General features: G+C 35.8%; 1 protein-coding gene across 2 annotated transcripts in view; it reads right to left on the bottom strand.

Moving 5' to 3' along the window:
- LOC124164333 (cell death abnormality protein 1-like) overlaps positions 1 to 23,457 on the bottom strand; it is a 53,519-nt gene that overhangs the window by 29,651 nt on the left and 411 nt on the right. Inside the window, exons 2-6 of one of the 2 annotated variants that reach the window (XM_046541605.1) lie at positions 15,386 to 15,510; positions 9,403 to 9,549; positions 6,320 to 6,466; positions 5,670 to 5,816; positions 2,560 to 2,706 (exon numbers count right to left, since the gene is read on the bottom strand). In XM_046541605.1, the coding sequence (XP_046397561.1) occupies positions 2,560 to 2,706; positions 5,670 to 5,816; positions 6,320 to 6,466; positions 9,403 to 9,549; positions 15,386 to 15,479 (682 nt within the window). In that variant the 5' untranslated portion in view covers positions 15,480 to 15,510. The remainder of the gene's footprint in view (positions 1 to 2,559; positions 2,707 to 5,669; positions 5,817 to 6,319; positions 6,467 to 9,402; positions 9,550 to 15,385; positions 15,511 to 23,457) is intronic. The other variant, XM_046541606.1, reaches the window with a different exon arrangement.

The following is a 23,457-nucleotide window of genomic DNA, read 5'->3' on the forward strand; positions in this document are numbered from 1 at the left end:
TGCAGAATTCCAAAACCCAGACCCTTGTAAACCTGCCGCGTTCTCTCCACTATATTAATTATTCTTGAAATCCAATTTAGTCGATGGCATTTGTTTAAGCAGTTTAATTAAGCGTTATTTTTAGTCAGACATTTCATTTTAATAAACTGAACTATTGTACAGAAATTATCACATTGAAATAGCCCAAAAAAGGATTTTTGCATTGTTAATTAGAAGCAGGTAGTTTTCTGTAGTATAACATTTCGTTATTACAGCAAGCACAATAAAATTATATCAGTGACTTCCGTTTGCTTACAAAATAATAATAACGAAGTTACTCTCTAAAATATATTTAAATAATTTGAACTTAACAGAAAAATGACATGCTATCTTCGTATTATTCTTATTATTAGCGTTCGTAAATATTTAACACTGAATTCAATCGATATTTGGTACTTAAATATAATAATATTAAAAATAAAGTCTAGCATTATAACATTGCTACGATGATTAACATGTCGAATAGAAGGATCTGAAGATGGTCCTATAGAACGGTTTTCTTTACGAAATGAAGTGTTTTGATCTGAACTCTAGTATTAAAATTACAATCTTCACTCTTCATGCTTGCACTTGTAAGCTGAGGCGTCAAAATTAGGTGGTGTATAAGTATTTTCTGTTGATATACTTATTTCCGCTTACTTAACCTGGTATTTTATGTACATCTAAATCATTTTTATTATAAATAAGAGATTACACTGTCAAAAGTCATTCAACTGATCACAGGTGTGAAATTTGGTAATTGGAAACCATTGTGACAAAACAATATTTCTATCCGAAAACTTACGAAGGTAACTCTCTCTCGCGAGTGTAATGCTTTTTTTATTATTCTTCAATCTCAACCAATATGAACTGAATATCGACTATTTTGGAAACCATACCCGTCCCCTTTTATGGTGAAGATGTCCGTTTCTGGGTGTCTGTCACGTGATATTTGTGGCGATCACTTGCGCCGGAATTATTTTGTCGACTGTACTCTTAGGTGCGTATTATTCTCTATTATTCAGCCTAAATTCTAGCTGAAATATGAAAAATCGAGTCACATTATGCTCCTATTATTCCGTACTACTTGATGCTGCATAAAAACATCACAACTGAGCTCTTAGTCTCGCTTCAAGTGTAATATAATCCGTCCAGACATATTTCTCAGAACATGTGAGGAAAAACTCGGTTCAGTCGTTATAGTTGTTAACACACACATTCTGTTCTTTAATTCGGATTAATCTAATTGCATTATGAATAAATTTTGAAAATTTTCGCGATGAGAAAGATTTCTATCTAATTTTTCAATTTTTAATTCTGAACAAAAGTGGGTTTCGTCGCAGAAGCCCCATCATCTCAGCTATAATTTCTTAATGGAACAGAATTAAAAACAGCCCAAGTGGAAAGTGTAGAATGGAGAACGTATCGGGTTGAAGTAGTAGGAGGTTGAAAGGTGAAATATAATAAACGATATTGAGGCGGTTTAAGCTATTAATGGTATTTACATGGGCTCAGTTTGTCATAAGGAGGTTTATATTTGTTAAAGGGATTGGACACTGTAGGTGAAACAATTGGCAATTCCAAAATCACTCTAATATAGTCTGTTTTTCACAAATGGTGAGTATACTCGGGCACATGAGAAAATAATGCTCATTTTACAGCACTTAATTTTCGTGAGTTCACCTGAAACGCGTAGCTGCCTCTTATGCAGGGAAAAAAATTCGCTGTATGCTTACGCACATGTGGCATCTTTAAAAATCCGTGATTCACGGAAAAAAGATTATTCAAATGAAACAAATCAGTTGTTATTATGTTCAACGAGGAAGTAGAAAAGAAAACATTACAACAGAGCCCTTCGCCTTGTAAAGCATGAAAAAATGTCAAACCTCCGGAAATTTTTCTTGGAACGTGTGCGTAACAAGTCGATTCAGCTTTTATTGTTCTTCGTGCATGCTGTTTTATCATATATTGTTATCCAATTTCTTTCTCGGTCTTTTCGAAAATTATCTCGAAAACAATAAGTTATTGGTAATTGTTCAGTTAATAATGGAACCAAATTGGGTTTCAAATTTGTTGTAGCACCATTGAACAACCATAACTCAATCGGCTGGATTTGAAATATATTATCGGTCAATTGGGAGAGTAGATCAAGTTGAAGGGTGAGTCAATAAGAAGGATAAAAAATGGGTAGAAAGTAGTGAATAAAATTGTGACTGAGGTTGTAATGGCTTTGGAGTAGGGCAGTGTTCATTAACCAAGGAATCGACGTGTTTGAACCATTGATCATCAAACATAAGGTCTATTAACAACTTCAGTTTCTCTAAAATTATGATTTTGTACAAATTAAACAGATTAGCCATGTGCAAAACTTATACCCAGATGGAGGTGATACAGATTTGAAACTTTCTTTGTTTTATTATTAAAATGAGGGTGAGTATAAAAGAAATTTTTCGTTTTTTCCATGCATACAATCTATTTCCATAAAATTATTCCTAAAACATGACTCATTTTGATACATATTTCGTACCCATCACCGATTACCTTGTGCGCAAGTTTTATTATCGCCTTGATCATGGTATCCATCGTTGCAAGTGCACTGTCCTTTTCCATCACTTGAGCTGCACTTGGCATTTGCGACAGTTTCACATCCTATGTTCATAAAGCATGAACTTCCGATAGCTGCTGTGCCTGAAATTGAAAATGGAAAGTCAATACAATGAGGCGCAGCTAATTGTTTTGCAATTGGCTTGACATCAAATATGGTTTAATTTTATTAATATTCTACCTGGTGCGTGTCAAACAGATGTGCTGACATGTGTTAAACAGATGCATAAAATGCTGGCGTTTTGAAAATTAACTTTTCGAGGAAAATACGCGGAAAACATCGGTCTCTGTTACATCATTTTAATACACGATGTCCTGTCCAAACGTTCAAGCAGTTGGCCGACGGCACAAATTTATGTTACTATGGTCATGCAAATTCTGTTGTACTTTTTAGCTCAAGTGCATTAAAAGGTGGTTCCTTTTCTTCCTTCAGAAACCTGCTATTGACAATTATATTCAAGATTTTCAGTGATCATTTTAATTCTGTGCGAGAAAATGTTTTTGTAAACTCGCGACGTCTGATGTTTTCCCATTTTTTTACACGGAGGCTTCCTTTGAATTGTTGCATTTTCGTGTCGCAACACGTCGCATCATTAAGATGCACGTGTATTTGGTTTCCTCTTATGTTGAAATATGATATTGTGGACACATTCTCACCATTCATGATTAGTTTTCGAATTGGATATCGTTATAAGTTGAACTTCTAGCACCCTGCAGAGAAGGGAAAAACATAACCATAAAGGTTATTTTCGTTTATGATTAAAATTGACAATTCTCTTGATGGTAAAAGCTAAATTTACCGACAGGACGCTTCTATGGAGACTCTTGTTAGATGAGTGACTGAGTGGAAAGATGGTTGACCGTCCCCAAATCCGGAGGAAGACCCCATTCCCTCCCTGGCTCGGTCTGTCTGGTTTTCAACGGTTCTTTTTCAACGATTCGAAAACTAGGCTTGAATTGTAAGAGCTTACAAGCCCGTAATTCGATGTGAAAGGAATACAAGTACATGTGTATGTTAAAATGCGTCTTGTTGCGACGAGGAAATTAAATTATTCAAAGAGAAAAATTGTGAACACATCGCATGCCGCATGAGCACAAAAAAATCTCGAACAGAAAAAGCGAACATTTCAGTGCAAAATCGTATATATAATAGTGAAAATCAAGCTTACGTAAAAGAAATAGTAGAACGTGATATTGAAAAAGTATTATTAACGAATCTCGATCTTAGAACCTCAGCGTGGGAGTTGAACGCCGCAGGCATTGGTCCAGGACAGTGTTTGTACTGCGGAGTTATGAAGGGAATTCTAAGAGAAGAACACTGAAGGCTACCGATTCTTGCGCCACTGGTGACTAAATTTGGAGTGCGAATTAATGCGCGGGTACCGGTTTCACATTAACGCGGCAACCACCCCGCAAAGGAGCCTCATTAAGTAATATAAATCTATGGGGCATCAATAATCATTCTGTGCATTATGTCACCCTATTGAATTGCAATCATTTTCAATGAGCTGAGAATCAATGGTCACATGACTTTGCGGTGTTTTATTTGATTTATGTGAAATCCTTCCAGATTTCTTGATAGGTCATCCATCGCTGAACGGGTGAGTAGAATTTTAAATGTTACCATTAATATTAGGTCGACTTTATACTACATATTCATATTATTCGAAACTATTTGTATCAAGCAGATTTTTAAAATGTGAGTTGCCTGCGGAAATATCTGGCAGACTAGGGTTTAAATCTTAATAACTGATCAGTAATCTGCGTAGAATGTGAATGGGTCGCAGCTGAAGATTATGTCGATAGTTTGTAATAAAAGTTAGATATAATTTGAAATTCATAAGCTTAAATGGCTGTTATTAGTTTTGAAGCAGTGTAACCTTAATTTCCTGAGGAATCAATGCGTTTAATTCATTAGTTATTAGACGAAAGACACGAGAAATTATCAACTACAATTTGTCAAAAATGTTAGTTTGGCAACCTTCAGAAAGATCACGGCCATTTCCGATAATTGTGTCCACCGAATGGCATTATTTTAATGAAAGTCGGGTGAGTTCATAATTCAAAACTGTGAGTTTATACAAAAATTGATTATGTATAGTATTTTGAAATCGATTGATTTCTACAAATATCTAATAATATAGATCTGAATGTTAGACAATTTTTAATACATATTTCGCACATATAATATCTAACCTGCTGCGCAAGATTTCCCATCGCCGTTTGGAATCTCACCCTCGTCGCTCGCCAGGGGTTAAGTGGTCGTTTTAATTTTTTAAATAATAATTAAAATGGTATAATTCTATGTAAGTAAAGATTTCATAGCAACATTACTAGTAACTTAGCTCGAAAAATGGATTGTAGCTTAAATCTTCCTTACATTTCTTCTTCCGAATGAATCGCATAGTGTCAACAGTCAAAACATGAATGTAGATTATATCAGAAACCGCCCTTCTCCCCTTTGATGGAACGAGTGACCGTAACTATACGTCATTGGGTTACCTGATATGCGTAACGACATTTTACTTGTGACATATATTTTGGGCGTACTTCTGTAACCGACAGTTTTTAACGATATAGAAACAACGATTATGATAATATTAGTGCATTGCATCAATAAATTTATATTTATTTATTTTATTTTTACAGGTCGTATTCGTTCAAGGTGCGCCACTCCTTTTTGTCATTTACCACGACCCCACACAGTAACAATAATTTTGTTACTTTTTTAAATTTACTTCCAAAAATTCACCAGAAATTATTTATTTGGCCAAACGATGCTTACCTCGTAAGCTAGCTTTTACATATACAACATTTTCTTCATTTTCCGTCATGATACACTCCAAATTAGATTTTACAGTTTTAATTACTTCATCTAAGCAATAACAACTCGATTTCCCACGTTTTAAAACATTTACATGTGGATAGCGTGATTGTGTGCTTACACAAAAATTGAATATACATAGTTTGAAATCCATCGATTTCCTCAAATATATATCGGAAAATAAGACACTTTTGAAAAATATTTCGCACACATCATATCATACCTGTTTTGCAAGATTTCCCATCGTCGTTTGGAATCTCTCCTTCGTTGCAAGTACATTTTCCCATGCCGGTATCTTTATCACACTTCGAATCTTTGACATTTTCACATCCTAAATTGTTAAAGCAAGTGCTTCCCACTGTTGCTTCACCTAAAAATGTATATGCAAAATTAGACTTTTACCTCATGCTCGCTTCGCGGTATCCAGCTTCCAACGTACTGTAACTCCCCTGCTCATTTTTATAGTGATAGAAATTGTAAAACATTTAGATTTGGGCCACTCATTTTTTTATTCATTCACTACACTTTAACAATGATATTGTTAATTTTTAAATTTTATTTCAAAAGTTCACCAGAAATAATTTTTATACCAAAACGACGATTACTGGGTCAGCTTGCTTCTCACGTTGGAAAAATTACCCTTTCCTTAATTTTCAGTCATGATACACACCGAATTAGATTTTACCGTTTTAAATGCTTCATTTAGTACTTAAAACTGAAATACCCACATTTAAAACATTTACAAGTGGATGGCGTGCGTATGAATTTACACAATAAGTGAAAATATTCATAATGAAATCAATTATTTTGCACAAATATGGATATGAAAATAAGACACTTCTTGATACATATTTCGCACGCATAATGGCTTACCTGTTACGCAAGACTGCCCATCATCGTTGACATGCATGTCATCCTGGCAAATACACATTCCCTTTCCAGTGGCAACACTGCACCTCGAACCCGTTACTGCTTCACATCCTACATCGTTAAAGCATGTGATTCCCAGAGTTTCTTTGCCTGCAATTGATAAATAAAATGAATTCATCGATCTAGGGAATTATTTTTGCTATTAAGTTGATAAAAATACAATTGGATGCACTTGAGAATTTATGAATGCCAAGATTTGCTGCACGGTTTTCAATTTTTTTGGAATCACTGCAATGTGACAGAGGAATGCAATGAATGGAAGAGTTCTAAAATAGCGCTTCTGACGAATAGACGCAGATAGAGTGGCGGTGTAATTTTACGATAATGCAATCCATATTACAGAGGTGCAGACACCCAGCATCGGCAATGTCTGCGACATACTTGGGTATGGTCGGTCTAGAGAAAATCGATCAGATAAAAGTTACCCTGGCCTAACTTACGTTCAACTAGCTACAACTACGTTGGTGGTATTAAGGAAACTATGTCTATTAATTTTGAACGTAGGTTTTAAATATGTCTATTAATTCAGACTCGAACCATCCAATTTGAATTGTCAAAAAATGAAGGTCAGGTACGTACGTAATACTTGTGCCGAAGAGAAAAATACCTTCATTTTAAAATTATATTTAGAGCATCTACGTGATTTCCTGTTTCCACTGTTGATATCCAGACCCTATATCTGCTTTTTATATTGACGAAAGTTTAAAATAATATAATTCTAACATTTTATATCTTGAATATATTTCTGTGCCTGCTTGTATGTATAATTACCGTGAAATCTCATAACATGATATATTCTGGTTGATCTAATCAAATCATAAGCATTTTACGACAAATATTTTATCAAAAGCCTAAGTTGAGTATAAATATAACTGTCTCAAAATATTTTCCTGTCTCGAACACTTAATTAAACAATCAAAAGTCATGGCAATACAACTGCTTAAATTAATATATAACGTAAATATCACGTTATGGTGGTTAACATTAAGAATTTTTGTTCGATTTTCTGGAGTTAATACTTGACGTACCTACTTTAGTTGGCACCCTCGACAATCATCTCTTCCATTCCTGATTAGATCCATGCTATCCTTAAGGGAACAAGGAATACGTCTACAAAGTGGCTTCTTAACTCTAATGAAGTCATTCTACAGGTATTTAGCGTAGAATTGAATGGTCTGAGTATGATGGTTGTGTCAACAGGTGGATTCCAATTAAATTGATATTTCAGTTTGATGAAGCTAACAAGGCTGTATCGCTCACTTCAAAAGTAATTTCAGATTTAGCAAGCACGATAATATCACCATTTTTTTAAATTTGAACGGTTTATCAACATTTCCACAGAACATCCGCAACACTACGTCCCGAGATATTTAACTTCATCACAATTTTCACAAAGAGTTAAACCGCGGGATTAGTGTGATCAATGCCGTCACCATACAGTCTTGATTAATCATTAAATCTCATTCAAGAAACTAAACTGGAGCGGATTTCACGGATTTTGCAAATGTGAGTCTTTTCTTTCTCAACGTGGGAATATACGTCCAATTTATACCCACACCCTTTTGTTTCAGGACTTCAGTGTCAGCAGCCAGATCCGCAACGAAAAGTTTGGACGATCGGCACTAAAGGCATTTCCAGTATATATAACGCGACTCGTAAAGGGCTCTTACCGATAATTCCTTGAGGTCTGTACATTTAAAGTGATATATATTCGGGATAGGGTCACAAGGCATGAACTTATCTCAGGAATTAAAGGAAATTTCATCCTCTAACATTTTCCCTTTTAAGGTCACTTAATTAGACAATCAAAAAAAGATAATTACCGTCGCTCAAATAAATATCTCGCTTTACAACATTGCTATGGTGACAGCTCATCGAATTGTAAATTATTCTTGCATTATTTGTGCCTTCAATGCCGTGAATAACTGATATTTAAATTGGCTAAGATAGTCTTTATCAATTTGAACAAATTTAAGGTCGACGCAGATTCTTGTCCATCTTATCTTTACATTAATATGATTCTCTTCAGCTTCACTATTATGCCTGTCCCCGCTTCATTTTTGTCGCAGTCATCTCCAAGCTTAGAATCTCGGAAATTATTGAAATACTTTATGCTGAAAAATTACGACAAGTAATAACTTCAAATTATCTTTGTTTTATTAAAACATTCATTTTCGTCGTATTTGAGTAGTGACGGAAATATTTGAAATAGGGACCTTGAAAAATTTTCTTTCATTCTTAATGTCAGCCGTAAAAATCGTTCGGGGAACAAAGAATGCTTTCATAATATGGCTTGTTGGCTCTAATGAAGTTCGTTTTATAACACTCTGGAATTTTATTGCAATATGCACCCAAATTTGAATAGTTTGAGCGCCAAATTTGCGCAGGATCGGTTTTCACGTGATGATGGAAATATTTCAAATAGTGGCTTAAATGGGGACCTTAAAAATTATCCCTTTAATTCCTGATTAGATCCATGCAATCTTTTGGGGAACAATGATTGCTTCCATTAAGTCTCTTCATGGCTCCAATGAAGTCACTCTACAGCTAGTTATGTAGAATTTGAACAGCCGATTATCCAAATTTCGAAAGTATTTACAAGTAGTCAGCGTAGAATGTGAATGGGCTGCGATTGGAGGTTGCGTTTGTATATTTTAATTAAAGTGATTTGAATATTGAGATTGATGAGCTGACAAAGGCTGTCAATAGTTTTGGAGTAGGGTGCCTTTAATTTCCTGAGGAATCGATGCGTTTAAGCCATTGGTCATTACACATAAGGTACGAGATGTTGACAACTTCAATTTTTCTAAAGCGTTAGCTTGGCAACATTAAGAAACATCACGACCATTTCCAAAAATTAAGTCCACGGAATGGCGTTTCCGTGATGAAAGTTGGGTCAGCTTATAATTCAAAAGTGTGAGCTTACACAGAGATTGATTGTATTTTTTATGAAATCAATCGATATTCACTACTATAGAGCTGATAGAACTCTTTTTTATACATATTTCGCACAAATCAAAGCTTACCTGATACGCAAGATTTCCCATCGTCGGCAACATGCATTTCATCGTTGCAAATACACTTTCCATTTCCATTAGCTGCACTGCACATCGAACCTGTGACTTTTTCACACCCTTTACCGTCAGCGCAGGGAATTCCAATAGTTGGGTCGTCTGAAATTGACATGGGAAATCAATACAACAAAACTCAGAAAATATTTTTGCAATCACATTGATATCAAAATATGGTTAAATTATTGATAAGTTAGAAAGAGTTTTATTAGAACATTTCAGATTTAAGAAACGAAAGACGCGGTACGCAAGTAACTATATATCCACTTGAGCTGAGAAACAAGTCTGATATAAATTAACTACCACGTACTAATTTTATAATATTACTAGCTGACCCGGCGAACTTCGTACCGCCTAACAATCAATGTACTTACAGTTTACTTACACCATTTATAAATCAAGAGCGGCTGTATCGTTTTTAATCATGTTTAATTTATTATAATAAAATAAGGACACAAATCCAATAAAACTACGTAAATGAGTACCAAAATTGCTTGTCAGAAAGGTATTTTCTTTATTGAATCTACATAGGGTGGATCGGAGCACGTTTACGCGGATTTTTTCAACAAATTTTCTTACGTTTTAGCTTAAGAAATTTTGGGCATTGTGGTTTAATAAAGCAGTTCATGAAAAAAAATTATACGCTTTCAGTTGTTGGCTATTTGCGTTATTAGCTGTAAAAAAATGTTTTTAGGTCCAAGTCTGTTGCATACACTTGGCCCATTCAGGGGGCAGGCTGACACTACCCCAGACCGACGCTTGACTGATGCTCAAAATCGTGCAAGTAAAGCCCCTATGGAGCAGCATTCGCATCAAATGACTTAAGGCGCGCCAGTTTTAGTATCTCTGTTTGGAAAAAATGCACTGCGTAAACGTGCTGCATGCGTAAACGCACCACGGTGAGCCCTACACATTCGGGTTTAATGTCTTGCGTCAAGCACCTTCTGATAAACAATAGTTTTTGTTTTGTTATCAGGCGCAAGATGAAGCGGATGAAGCTAAAGAAATATAGCGAAGCAAAGTAGTGACGCAGCGAGGGGAGGTTTTTGGGGATAAACCGCCCCCCCCCAAGAGCTTAGAGAATTTTTTTATGAAAAATTTTGTTATTAATATTAGGGGGACGGATGACTAACAAACAAAACATATTTAACTATTCCCACAGCCGCAAAACCCACTGTTTTGAACCATTTATCTTAAAAAATGTCCGGGGGAAGTGCCCCCACACTTCCCGCTTACCTTAGCGAGTTTTCTATACCCTACAGACCCGTATTATTAGCTACGCCCAAAACCCCCTACCCTAGCTACGCACTTGAAGCGAAGGAAGAAATACAGAGGATGGTTTATCGACTCGTGAACATAGCACGTTAAATTGACCATGAGAAAATCATGGGTTTTCATTAGCACATGAGCACAAACAACAAAAAAACTGAAAGACTGACCATGCGATTTTTTAATCGTTATCACGAATGCAACACGAATTGGAAATTGAATACGTTTAAGCTCAAAAGGGCATATGAGTTGAGATCATGGGGTCTTCGGAATGAGGACTTCCTCACCTTTGAATTTGAGTAAAGTTGCGTGAATCACATTCATTACCAATTTTTTTATCACCAAACACGTTCCGTTGGATAGTTATGGTTCGTTTAGGCTTCGAAAGATCATGAACACAGAAACTACATTTTGCTATAAATCGTGCCTTGGTAAGCCAGGTACGTCCAAGGACTTAAAATATTCAGATAGATAGTTGGTGATTTCGTCTTCGTTTGTTACACATTAAAAAATTCGAATTCATGCAGAGTACGAACTATTTGAATTTACCTCGTTTTAGTCTTCCACATCTTCGTTCTTGCTCGCTAAATCAACCATCTTTGATTCTTTTGGTGACCAATCTTATTCTGGAACTCTTTGTTGATGAGATCACCTTCCGCTGTAACTAATTTGCAATCATTCCAAGGAATAGAGTTAAAACTACTCGATTCCATGACAGGAACACGGGCATTACCGTTCGTCAACAATTGCTTGGAGATTTGTTTACAAACACGGTAGTGTAGTGTCAACTCGAGCTGGGCCACGGCTGGGCTTAAAATTAGCTCGAATTATATTTTAAAAATGTAATTTCAATTTAATTAATATTTTCAATATATTTAGTAATTAAAATGTTATATTGTTACGAAATTCAGTTATTAAAGTGGTAAAAACAAAATAAATTATTTAATTTGTATTTGACAAATAATTCTCGATTTTGCATCCAGGTTAAAGCTTTTATGCAAGGCGACGTTTCGGAAAACTACTTGTTTTCCATCCTCAAGGCTGTGTTACTTGAATGAAGTTCAATTTAAATTTAAGTGTGAAATTGAACTTCATGCAAGTAACACAGCCTTGAGGATGGAAAACAAGTCGTTTTCCGAAACGTCGGCTTGCATAAAAGCTTTAACCTGGATGCAAACCCGAGAATTATCTATATATCATGAAGCCCCTTAACGACCACTCATTCATTCATTCATTCATTCACGTATACAAATGTTTGGGGTGAACGAGACGAGATACGGCAAAAAGTCTAATGAAGACCCCCTCTAAAATTGTCTGAAACCCCAGGAAAAATTATGAAAACACTAAATTTACAATTACTTATCTGTCTATTCATATAAAATTGAGTGTATGGGGATTAGTTCAAAAAATGGCCACCAAATTCCAATGGCGGCGCGGCAGTCATACAAACGAACAATCATAGCAACATATTTGTTTATGCAAACAAGAGGAGCTAAATTGGGAAAGAAGATAAAGGAATTAAAACGAAAAACTGATAAATATAAGGAAGGAAATTAAGAAAGTAATATTTGAAGTGTCTATTTCTTTGCGTCTTCTTTCCGCAAGAACAAACATCTGTTTAAATCAAAGCGTGTTCAAATCAAAAGCGGAGAAATATAAGGTAAGAAATTAGTTGTTGTTTTTGGTATATTACATCGAAAGTGTGGTGGTTATTAATTTCAAAGTTAAAAAGTGCACTAAATGCCAATATAGAAATATGATTCGTGCTGTTGACTATAGTTCGTATCTTGTTGGCGATACACGATTGTAGTAGAAAGACTTTCAAACAAGTCTTACATAATATAGGTAGGTAAAAATGATTTTATTTTCATTTTTCGTTATGGTGATAACTTTTTATTTTTGTTTACGTTCTTTTTTCCGTTGATGTCCTTTTTAATGTACAGTGTTATCCGTGAGCTGCAGGAGTGAATAGGCAGAGAATAATTCAATATGGAAGATAAGTGCAAATAAAGGTATTTCTTTTTCAATTATTTGTCTTGCGAAAATCACGTTTCCTTGAGTGACTAAATTATTCAACTGTGAAAATTATCGACATCTTGACATTCACAATGTCTTGTACACCAAAGGCTGTGATCCGTTACTCACCAGATTTATTGCGCATTGCGTGGGATATTAAAGCTGAGATATTTGTGTATCCCGATTCATTAAAACTTTAAATAGAGGTATTTCTGAAGTGAAATCATTCGCGATCACGATCAATAATATTTCGATAAAATTCGTCATACTAGCCCCAATTCATGCTAAGGCGCATTTGTTTCTAGATATGGATATTCAGTCCCTACGTAATTCGCTTACAAAGGGGAACAGCTGTTACATCTAATTCGTATATCAAGGATTTGGTTGAGTTTTGTGGAAAGTAGTTAATAAACGTGTTTTTCATTGTAATACTTAAAGTCATTATGTTATGTTATCACGTATGCATTGGGTGTTACAGTGGAACGTGGTCTCAACGTTTTTTGTAGTTGAATTGAATAAGTTAGAGAAACTCGTAGAAATTTATTTTACCTTTTTAGCCCCTCAGAAAAACGTTTCTCTTTATAAATATTTACATTCATATTGTAGCCTACGTACCATGCGCTCGTTTTACGTGAAAGTGGAAATATTGCTTATACCTAAGCTAGCCAGCTTAAAAGTAAACGATCCTTAAGTAACAAGTAGCAAACAAAAAGTGTAAGACCTCCCACAGTGAGCATAACAGGCCGCAGGCCTTTTTCGGGGGGGCCTGGGGGGGGCAGAGCCCCCCCAGCGAGCTAAGCGAGTATGTCAAATGTATTCACCAGGAAAAACTTAAATCATTTATTTAATTTGTAGTTTTGACCGACTTATCAATTGTTGTGTTACTATAACTCCTAAAAGCATGTCCATAGGAAAGAGATAATTTTTTTGTGACATTATCCTTTTTTTAATGACCTATATGTTATCCGGGCCTGAGAGGAATCCAAAGAACCAAATCTCATTGAAATCGGTGCAGCCGTTCTTAAGTTATAAGTGTTCTAACTAACACGATTTTCGACTTTCTTTTATATAAAGATAAGCGCTCCACATATTTCGTTTTTGTTACCTAAAATGTTCTTCCAAAACTCATTTTAACTTTTTAATGAATCATATTTGAAAATTTCAATCATTTAAGGGTATGAAGACCATTAACTTTCCTCTTTTTATTCAAACGTGTTTTCCATAGAAATGCTATTATTACACCTTTAATATTATTTATATTTTCTGCCGCAGGTACCCCTGAGCTTAGATTTTGAAAAATAAATGATATTGCTGTTATTTATCAAATATATCGAGATTGATGTGTTACTATATTTACCATAACATTCCTCTCGTATCCGTTTTACATTTGATCCGATCAAGCAAGTCTGAATGACTCGCTTGCTTTTGCTGCCTGAAATATTTGAAATAGCTGCTTTGTTGGGGGCCAAGAACAGTGACCTGTCTGAGTCCTGTTTACAGTCATACACTCTCTGAGGGAACTTAATATGCTCCTTTAGAGCGCTTCCTCTGGCTCTAATGAAGTCCTTTGATTTCGATTAAAATCGTTTGCGGCTTTATTTTGTGGAAGTTTGATATATCCATGGCAAAAGAACAAAAAACACTTCCCTCACACCAATCTTTTATGTCCCCACCTCCTACCTTGGCCTGGGTATAAATACTGAAAGAGAGCTGGTTTTATCGCCTTGAGAATGACAATGTGTTGAAATCATGACCGGTTGTTGAGTTTTGAATTAATAGTGAGGAAATATCCATTAGTGTTCTTTTATTGTGGATGGAATTTCATTTATCATCATCATCATGTGGACGGATATGATCGAATGGACAAAGGTGGATTGTATAAATTAAAGTGTGAGGACTGCGGTATGTGTTATGTTGGCCAGACTGGCAGGTTTGAAAGACAAAAGTGAAGGGACACAGACGAAGTTTTATATATAATGACGGCAAATCTTGTTTTGCGAGCCATTTTTGCCTGAATAACCATTTAAACAATTTTGCAATGGATTTTTTACATTGTAATGACGAAGGGCTTAAATTAGATTTTATGGAAAAAAGCGGAATTGACAATAGCCCGGATGGATTTTGAAATGATGTTTTATTTTGTACTAGCTCACCTTTGTTAAAGTTAAGCATCCTCATGACGTCAAAACCCTAACATTCACTCACGCCCCACCTGTTGTATGTTTTCTGTTATCGGCCTTCATTCATTTGTTCAGCCAAACTGTTCTCCCTCCCACTTTCCTCGCGCCATTTCAATATACCCCCACCTCAAACCTTGGCCTGAGTATAAATACTGAGAGAGTACCTACTGGTTGTATCACCTTGAAAAGGACACAATATGTTAAAACCATGGTCGGTTGTTGTGTTGTGAAGTAATTGAAAATTACCATTTGTGTTCTTTTATCATGGATCCTTAGATTTCCAACTTTACATCTTGATTACTATCTTTACCCAACGTAGGTGTACCCAGTGTATGAGGTCATGCTACTTTCGCATTATGCTTATTATTAAATAGTTTTTGTAAATATTCACCGCTGGATTTAATTGATATTGTTACTTTACTTATATCGAATTTCTTTCTCTAATTATTTAGGGATATGATTTAATTTTTCACCTGCTTGTGGGCCATCCACAACGTAATACCCGCAGCACATAGGCAGAGCTACCGCCAAGATGAGTACTCCGACGAACAGGCTCCAATAATTCATTTTTCCCTCAGCTTTCTTGTCACCTTTCAAACTGAAAGTATGGAAGATGGAAATATAAATATATTTTAGACCGTCAATATGACAGGAATTATTCGAACTGGACTCGCCGCGTTAAATAATTTCTCAATCTTCTGCGCATAAGTTTTTAAAATTCTACCATTCATCGGCATATTTCGATATAAAATTTTAAAACCATTGGCGTTTAGTTTCTTAAAAAGGTTACGCATACAACTCCAGAGATAAAGTTGATAAAATATCGATTGCTCACAAAATTTCATAAGCATTTGGCCACATTTTCATAATTCAGCTCTTGCCTATGTTGCTGGATTATAATTTTAATCGTATGAGTGAGATGAATTAATAATTAATTTAAGTTATTAGTATAATAAGTACGCAGTCTTAATAATAAATGTGGATTTAACGTTTTTGATACCTTTTAAACTTGTACATAGCGCGATCTGAATATAAATCGGTTGTTGGAAATTGAGTTTGAAAATGTATGTATTTTTTTGTTTCATCCTGAGGCGCAGAAATTCCTCCTTCTAATGATGTAAATATATAATTAATCTATTGCTGAGCTAATCCCATTTAAGTTTTTTAGCCCCTTTATACTGATCACGCCAATTTTACGGTAGCCGAAGTCGCTGTAGTCGTAGTATAAAAAAAATGCGGTTTTGTTGGCGTTTGAAAAATAAATTGCTTAGAAGTGAAACATCCAATAAAATAGAGAAAAGGTAAAAAAAACTTGTCTTCTTCAAAAATTTGTATGACAGTACAACTTCACTTCAGATAACTTTACCGTTAAAATTATTGACCTACTACATGATTTTTACGAGCATCCTACATGATTTTTACGAGCAAACAACCGAATTACTCAACTGAGCCATGTAGTTTTCTTATGGTAAAATATTTAAAGTCTTTGATGGATATTTTCATATATTTATGTGTAAATTACTTTTATCATGATTACAACGATTTGGACGTATGTTTTCTCCTCGATGAAATGGAAACTCAAGTTTATTTTCGTCAAGAATGGGCCACCATACGAACATATTATGAAGTAAATAGCAAATTTCTTTTGTACTCGTACCTAAATTTGACATCCGCTCAGTAATACTGAGTCAGTTAAGGCGGTGATTGTTGTTTTTTATTCAGATCATTCACCGCACCCAGCTGAGTGTAAGGAAAATAACAACCGTTGCTTAAGTGAATGGCTTTGAGCAGGTACTCGTTCGAGAATCGACAGGCATTGAAGGGGAGACAAGGAAAGGTGGGACTTTCGGTCTATTTTGAGGATTCGGATCACAAGATTCAATCCATGGCAATATTTTAATCATCAAATTGTTTGTTCATGATGAATGAAATCATAGAAATTCACAAATCTTTGGATTGAACCGCGAATCCGCGAATCCATGGCGCGTTCGTAGAGGATTTAAGTGATTTCGAATTCATCATTGCTTAGCAGCCAAGGAAATCACAACATATTATAGCAATCAACGCCATAATTATATACCAAACTATGTTCGACTGATTATCCAGCAACATAATTAATTCAACTAGATTTGGATTCAACGTTCATTTTGAAAGATTTCATTACAGGATCTTGATTCAATTCAAACGATTCATTCCGTTGGATCGTTCATTTTGAAAGATTCATTCATGAATACCACAGCTCTAAGGATAGATGCAATTGGAAATAGAAATACCGGCGTTGACATGGCAAGCCGCGCTTGGCAACCAGTAATCCGGAGATACATCATTCAAGTCATCTTCCGACCCGCCTTCCCCCTCCTTAGGTACTTAAACATCTGACGCAGAAAGCATATAAATATCAAGAGAAAAAAGCCTTCCCATACCAGATTGCCTTGAAATTACGTCCTGCATCAGATGGGAAACGTTCGAGCCACCCAAACGGTGACGCGGAAACATATCCCAAAAGTTTCTGACTGAAGAGACGGAAACAAATGAAAGTTGTAAAATTCCGTGAAGAAAAATTAGAGGCAAGGAAAATTTAAGCAATTTTATAATCTTCTGACGCATAAAATTTTCGTATCACAGTTTTTGTAACAAAACTTCTCCGTTACGGCTAGACCGATTCCTATGAAATTTTGTGTGTAAATTCAGTAGGCCTGAGAATAGGACGTTAACTATTTTTCATTATTCCGGAGGGCCCAAGAGGCCCTGGAATGGACCCTGAATAATTTCCATAAGAAATACATGTAAAGATCGTTGTTAATGCCTGCAGAGCTTTTTTCTTTTGCATATTTAAACTAGTGATAACGTCACATATAGTTGAAATATGTACCATTGAAAAGAAAAATAAATACAAATTTTTATTCTTGTATTCAAATTTCGTTTTCCACGATATTTACGGTGAATTTTAGAAAAAAAATCATAAAAATGGTGAAATTTTAGAGTTTTTATATTAATGTCCCCTCGAGGACTGTCAGTATTGTTTATGTTGTTTGACGTCTATTTATTATGCTTTGTCATAAAATAAATCCTTGGTTATGGTCGTTAAAAAGTTTAATAATCGTGGAATAACTAAAAATATCGTACACTCCATTGCATTTGCATTGATTTAAGTTTTTTAACTGTCCTAATTTGTGATAGAGTTTTAATTTGAAAGTTACTGATTGAGATAATGAAAGCTCAATAAATTCCAAATATGAATGTCTGGTATTTTGTTATTTTCGAAAGGGGACACACACAATAATTTTGTTGTTTTTAATTTGACTTCCAAAATATTACTAGAAATAATTTATATGACAAATCAACGTTTCCCAGATCGAGGAAGAAATTTAGTGGCAATTCAAAGATATCTTATAAACTTTGTAGTTGTGATAGTTGATCATATATAATATTATTTAATTATTAGTGGTTTCATCTTGAGGTAGCGAGAAGTGGCGATATAAATTAATAAGGCACGTGGTGAGTGAACTTTCCGGTCGAAGCATTCCGTCTGTTACTTTTGTTAATATTTTACTTATGTTAATTTTGTAAGTTATTTTGATTTATTTGTTATCAAGACCAATTATTAGTTATATGAACTTGATATTGCGTGAAGTTGAGATAGAATATGACTTCTTAGCTTAAGCTTAGGTTAGGGTACGTGAACTTCCTGGTCAATGTATTCCGTTTGTTGCTTTGTGGCGGCCAACCTTTCTCCATGAAGATTGTATTCTCTGTTAAATGATGACATCTTCCCCTAATCTTCAACTTAAGTTTAATCAATTATTGATGTTTGCTTGTATTTTACTTGTGTAATTTTCTTAAGGTCAAGTTGTCACGTGTCCGCATTGCATTTATGCTCAAGGCTTGTTGTTGACGAGATGGGTCCAAGTCTAGGACTGCTTTTGAGACCATCATCCTATGTCACAAGTGCAATTGATAAATAGTAGAAAGGGCACTCCAATTAAGGCCTTTTCACACATACATATACCCGTTCGAGTCTAAATGTATGAATGCGAGAATTAGCACGAAATGTACCGTACGGTTGCGTACCTGCACGTTGAGTGGTTACACGTGTAACCACTCAACTTGTGCAAATGCATGAACGGAACATTGAACCTATTTTAGCTTGGTTCAAGCATTCATACATGTTCCGTTTCGGTCCACAAAATCATTCACGCAAACAGGCATTAACTTGTGCGTGAATCGTTTAAACAGGCTTTTACGTGAGTTAAGTCAATTGGGCTTGTTTTTGGTTTCATTGAAATTACTCATATAAGGTATTTAATCAGTGTTATCTTCTTTTATATGCATCACGATCTGCTCTTAGTCTAAGTTTATCACCTTGGTGTTAGAGGATTTGCGAACCAGTGGGTAGAATCTTCAGGACAAGCATCGGTCTGTTGTGGTGTCCGATCATGGTTTAAAATGAAGATCTAATATTAATTAGGTTTCTTGTGAAGTACCCCATAGTCATATTCTTTTTATCATTTATGTTACTGACCTCTCTAACAAGCTAATTAAAGTACAAGGGGCCATAACAATCCCTAATTCAGACGACCTAATATCCGAGCAGACGAAACTAGTCAAACAAACGACTAACAAATGCTACAATCGCTCCAGCCGTGAGCCAGTAGGGTAGCATCGGGAGCGATAGGAACGAAAGTGGACCACGAATCTGTAGCGTTTGAAGCGGGAGCACTTGGGAGCGTGTACTGGACTACGCACAATAACTGATAAAAAGTTAGGTATATTCCCTGGCGGGAATTCTAAAGATCCGGGTTTGAATCCCGGTCATGGAAACATTTTTTTCATGAGGAATTTTCGCAATTTGAGAATCTCTATGCCCGCATGAGAATCAGCCTCGGACTGCGTCCGAAGTGTCAAGCATCCTTCTGCGTGACGGAAAAATGACGTAGCGTTAGAAAGGACATAAGTGACTGGAATGGTTACGCCCTCTTATTACATAAAAAACATTTCGCTAGCAGTATAAAATTTTAAGCCATTTTTACCGCCCCCCCCCCAAGAAGATTAGGAGAAAAGAGAATCCTCGTAAGGAACTTAACAAGTACACGGAACAACCGTATAGGCCATATCTCGAGACAAGTTGGCCTGATGAAGACAATCGTCGAGGGACAAGTGGATAGAATGAACGGAAAAGGAAGACCTCGAATGAATTATATGGAACAGGTAAAGAATGACGTGAAAGAGAAGAAATACGTAGGTGTGAAAAGATCGGCTGATAGGAGAATGGAGTGGAGAGCTGCGTCAAACCAATCTTAGGATTAGGATTTTTAAAATGATTAGATTACGAGTATGTTGGGTAAAAAACGAAATGTCATCACTTGAGATAGTTGCATAGAATCTTAGGATTATATTTCGGCACTTCATCGTATTACCATGTAACTCCCTTTTGTAATTAGAGGATCCAGGAATCAAATCTTGGGTAAGGCCTTCGGAATTTACACACCTGAGTCTTAGTCCGAGGTGAGCTCTATCCTCACCTATCCAAACCAACCTTCGGGTTTGTTCCATTTTGTGTAATTTGTTCATGGTTAATTGAGTGTGTGATTTTATGACGTTTTTTCTCCAGCCTATTTTTAGTAGATACAATGCATCGTAAAATTTATTTACCGCTCGCGAGCGCTTCCAGTTTTATTCATTTTGATAAAGGTGTGTTTTAAGAGATGTGCATCCTTGCCGTGGATATCAAGTGTCAATTCGCTGCCATTGGCCAGAAAAGCGATAAAAATTTATGGCGGCAATCAGAGTGCGAAGCTATCACGCTTTGATATTTGGAAAGAATAAATAAATCCTGAAATATTTCCGGGATTCAAAATTGAGGGATCATAGAGATTTATGAATTCATTCACCATTGGATTTTGCGCGTATTTTTGTTATTCCATCCGCAGCTGAATTTTGCTCCTCTTTCGTTCGCGGATCGTCTTGATACACTAAGATGGTGGATTCGGAAAGTGGCAGAGACATAGGATAGGAATGATGAGAAAAGCCTCGGATTTCCATTGAAGGTTCTGTCTCTGTTACTCACCCTTTGGTAAAGACTTTTGGATTTGAATTTCATGGAACAATTTGACACTTTTACTATTTCTGAATATTTATCCTTCAAATCAAGAAAAGGCAGAGGCGAAACTATGTGCGGTTTTAGAGCTCACCCCGGATTAAGACTCAGGAGTGTGAATACCGAAGGCTTCACCCAATATTCAATCCCGGGATCCTTAGATTGCAAAAAGGAATTACAGGGTGATACGATGCGGGACCGAAATATAATGTTACGATTCTATGCAACTACCTCAAGTACTGATATTTCATTTTTTACCCCCCTCCCGTTGGGTCGAAACACACACTACATAAATTCAAAATTTTTGGAGGTTGCCACTTTGTACGAAAGTATAGAAGTATTTAGTAATATTTTCCGATATATTTACCTACTTTAACGAATTGAAATGCAAAGATGCTCTAAACTGAGAACCTATTTTACATGCTTTTCGTATTTTACATTCAGGGGCACACCCAGAGAGGGCCTATAGCGCTCCCCTTGGGTATCCCATTTACATGGATTTACATGGAATGGTAAGCTTGTTTGGATCCCCACTACTCCTGGGCGATTACCCAATAATTAGCCCCCCCCTCCCCTCTTGTTCCAATTCTGGATCCGCCACTGAGAAAAGTCAAACGTGTACTTACGATTCTTTTATCTGGGATACTTGATTTGTGATCAAGCATCACGTAAATTTTGATGTAAGTAGATAAAAAATATACGACCAACCACCGGTTTTCAAACTCTAATTGCTCCACTAAAATTATATCGATCTTCTGTTCAACCGCAGCAAGCGAAAATTTTATTTCTAGTTAGCATGCAGATATTATGTGAAATACCATTATGAAAGTGGATAAAATATACTGATTTGAACTCCTTCGGAACTTTTCAGGTTGATATGCGAAAAATTCCTCGAGGATCCTTTAATTTTTTTCGGCTTTCTACGCAGGTGCTTTCAAATCAGACATATTTATGGGTGGTTGTGAAGATTCATCTGTTTATTAAATATACAAAAAAATTACCCCGGAGGTGATAACGTTTTAAAATTTCATACTAGAGATATAGGACAACTCTCGTTGGGTTCTATTCAGCCTGAAAACAGAATGTATCAACGCATTGGCATACGCCCTAACCCTACAGTAGTGACGTAAACAACTGCGCCATAAGAGGTGACATCGCTCTCCTAGTCCAATACGCATTGTGTGTTATTTGTACCTCAGCAGATGTATTTTACCTGATATAAAATGCATAGTCTCAATATTAACCAATGAAAAGTAAAATAATATACGTACGTTTGTCTCATTTTTATCATATTAGTGAGGTTGGTTTATTTTGATCAATTTATTTATTTAAGACAAAAATCTTACGAACTCGCAGTTAAGCGTATTCATAACGCCATATTTTTTTTACGAAATCGTAATAAAAAAAACACAAAATGAGGTTTGGAATAAATTGAAAAAATCGTATTTTAATTAATTATGAGATATCATCTATCTGTATTTTAGCATACCATCATATATGGGTTAAAAAGTAAGAATTATAAAAGGTTTCGCTCGGCCTTAAGGACCGATAATACTGTAAATAAAATTAAAATAAAAATTTAAGGTCATACGCTGTTCGAGAAATAGAAATGTACGAAAGAGCAAGGACTGTAGCATGTTATTTATTCTTCGTCTGCATTTTGAGAAAGATGGAATTGCCGGTCTGAGAGACCTGGAGTCACGTCTAGGGTGAAAAAATGGGTGTGCCGTTTTTTTTATTGTGATAAACAGATTTGAGCGGAATTTCAAAAACGTGCTTTTATGTGATGTCCTAGAATAAGGGGAAAAATTACGCCTTGGTTTCACTGGTATCCGACGGGTTCTTAACAATAGGTCTTACGGCTAATCCCACAAATTACTATATAAATCAATTACGAATAAGCAGATATTCTTTTGAGGAATGAACAGGGCTTAAAATAGGAATATAAAGGATCATTAAGGAAAACATTAAGGTTTCTCAGTTATGAAATGCATCGAAATATGTGTTTGTATCGTTTTCATGGGCTAGTAATAAGCCAAATCATGTTTACGGCGTACGTCACCAATCTGGGATAAAACCGGCAGTTCACCACGAAAATACTGGCATGCGTCTACATACATTAAGGCTGTCGCTTGTCAGTCTGCCTGCATCTTGTTCAGTCACAATTTAGGGTCTTTCTAAGTCGTAGCATGTGCTTCAGGGATGGGGTTTTGCGTCTTCGAAGCAGATTCTCTTCACGCAATTTTTAGACTTGGTCCCACCGCTCTAGCTCAACAGTGCGTAAATTTGCGGGCAAGAAAACTTGCATAAACGAACCATTAACGGCCTGCCCACAAAACGGGAGACAAACAGTGGCAAGCCACAATTCATTCCTGCCTCCCCACTGCTGTGGTTCTTCTTTTCAAAACTCCAGCAAAGGAGAGCCAGGCATTGGAATGCCAAAATTAA

Source organism: Ischnura elegans, chromosome 8 (assembly GCF_921293095.1).
Source record: "Ischnura elegans chromosome 8, ioIscEleg1.1, whole genome shotgun sequence".
NCBI classification, from domain to species: Eukaryota; Metazoa; Arthropoda; class Insecta; order Odonata; family Coenagrionidae; genus Ischnura; species Ischnura elegans.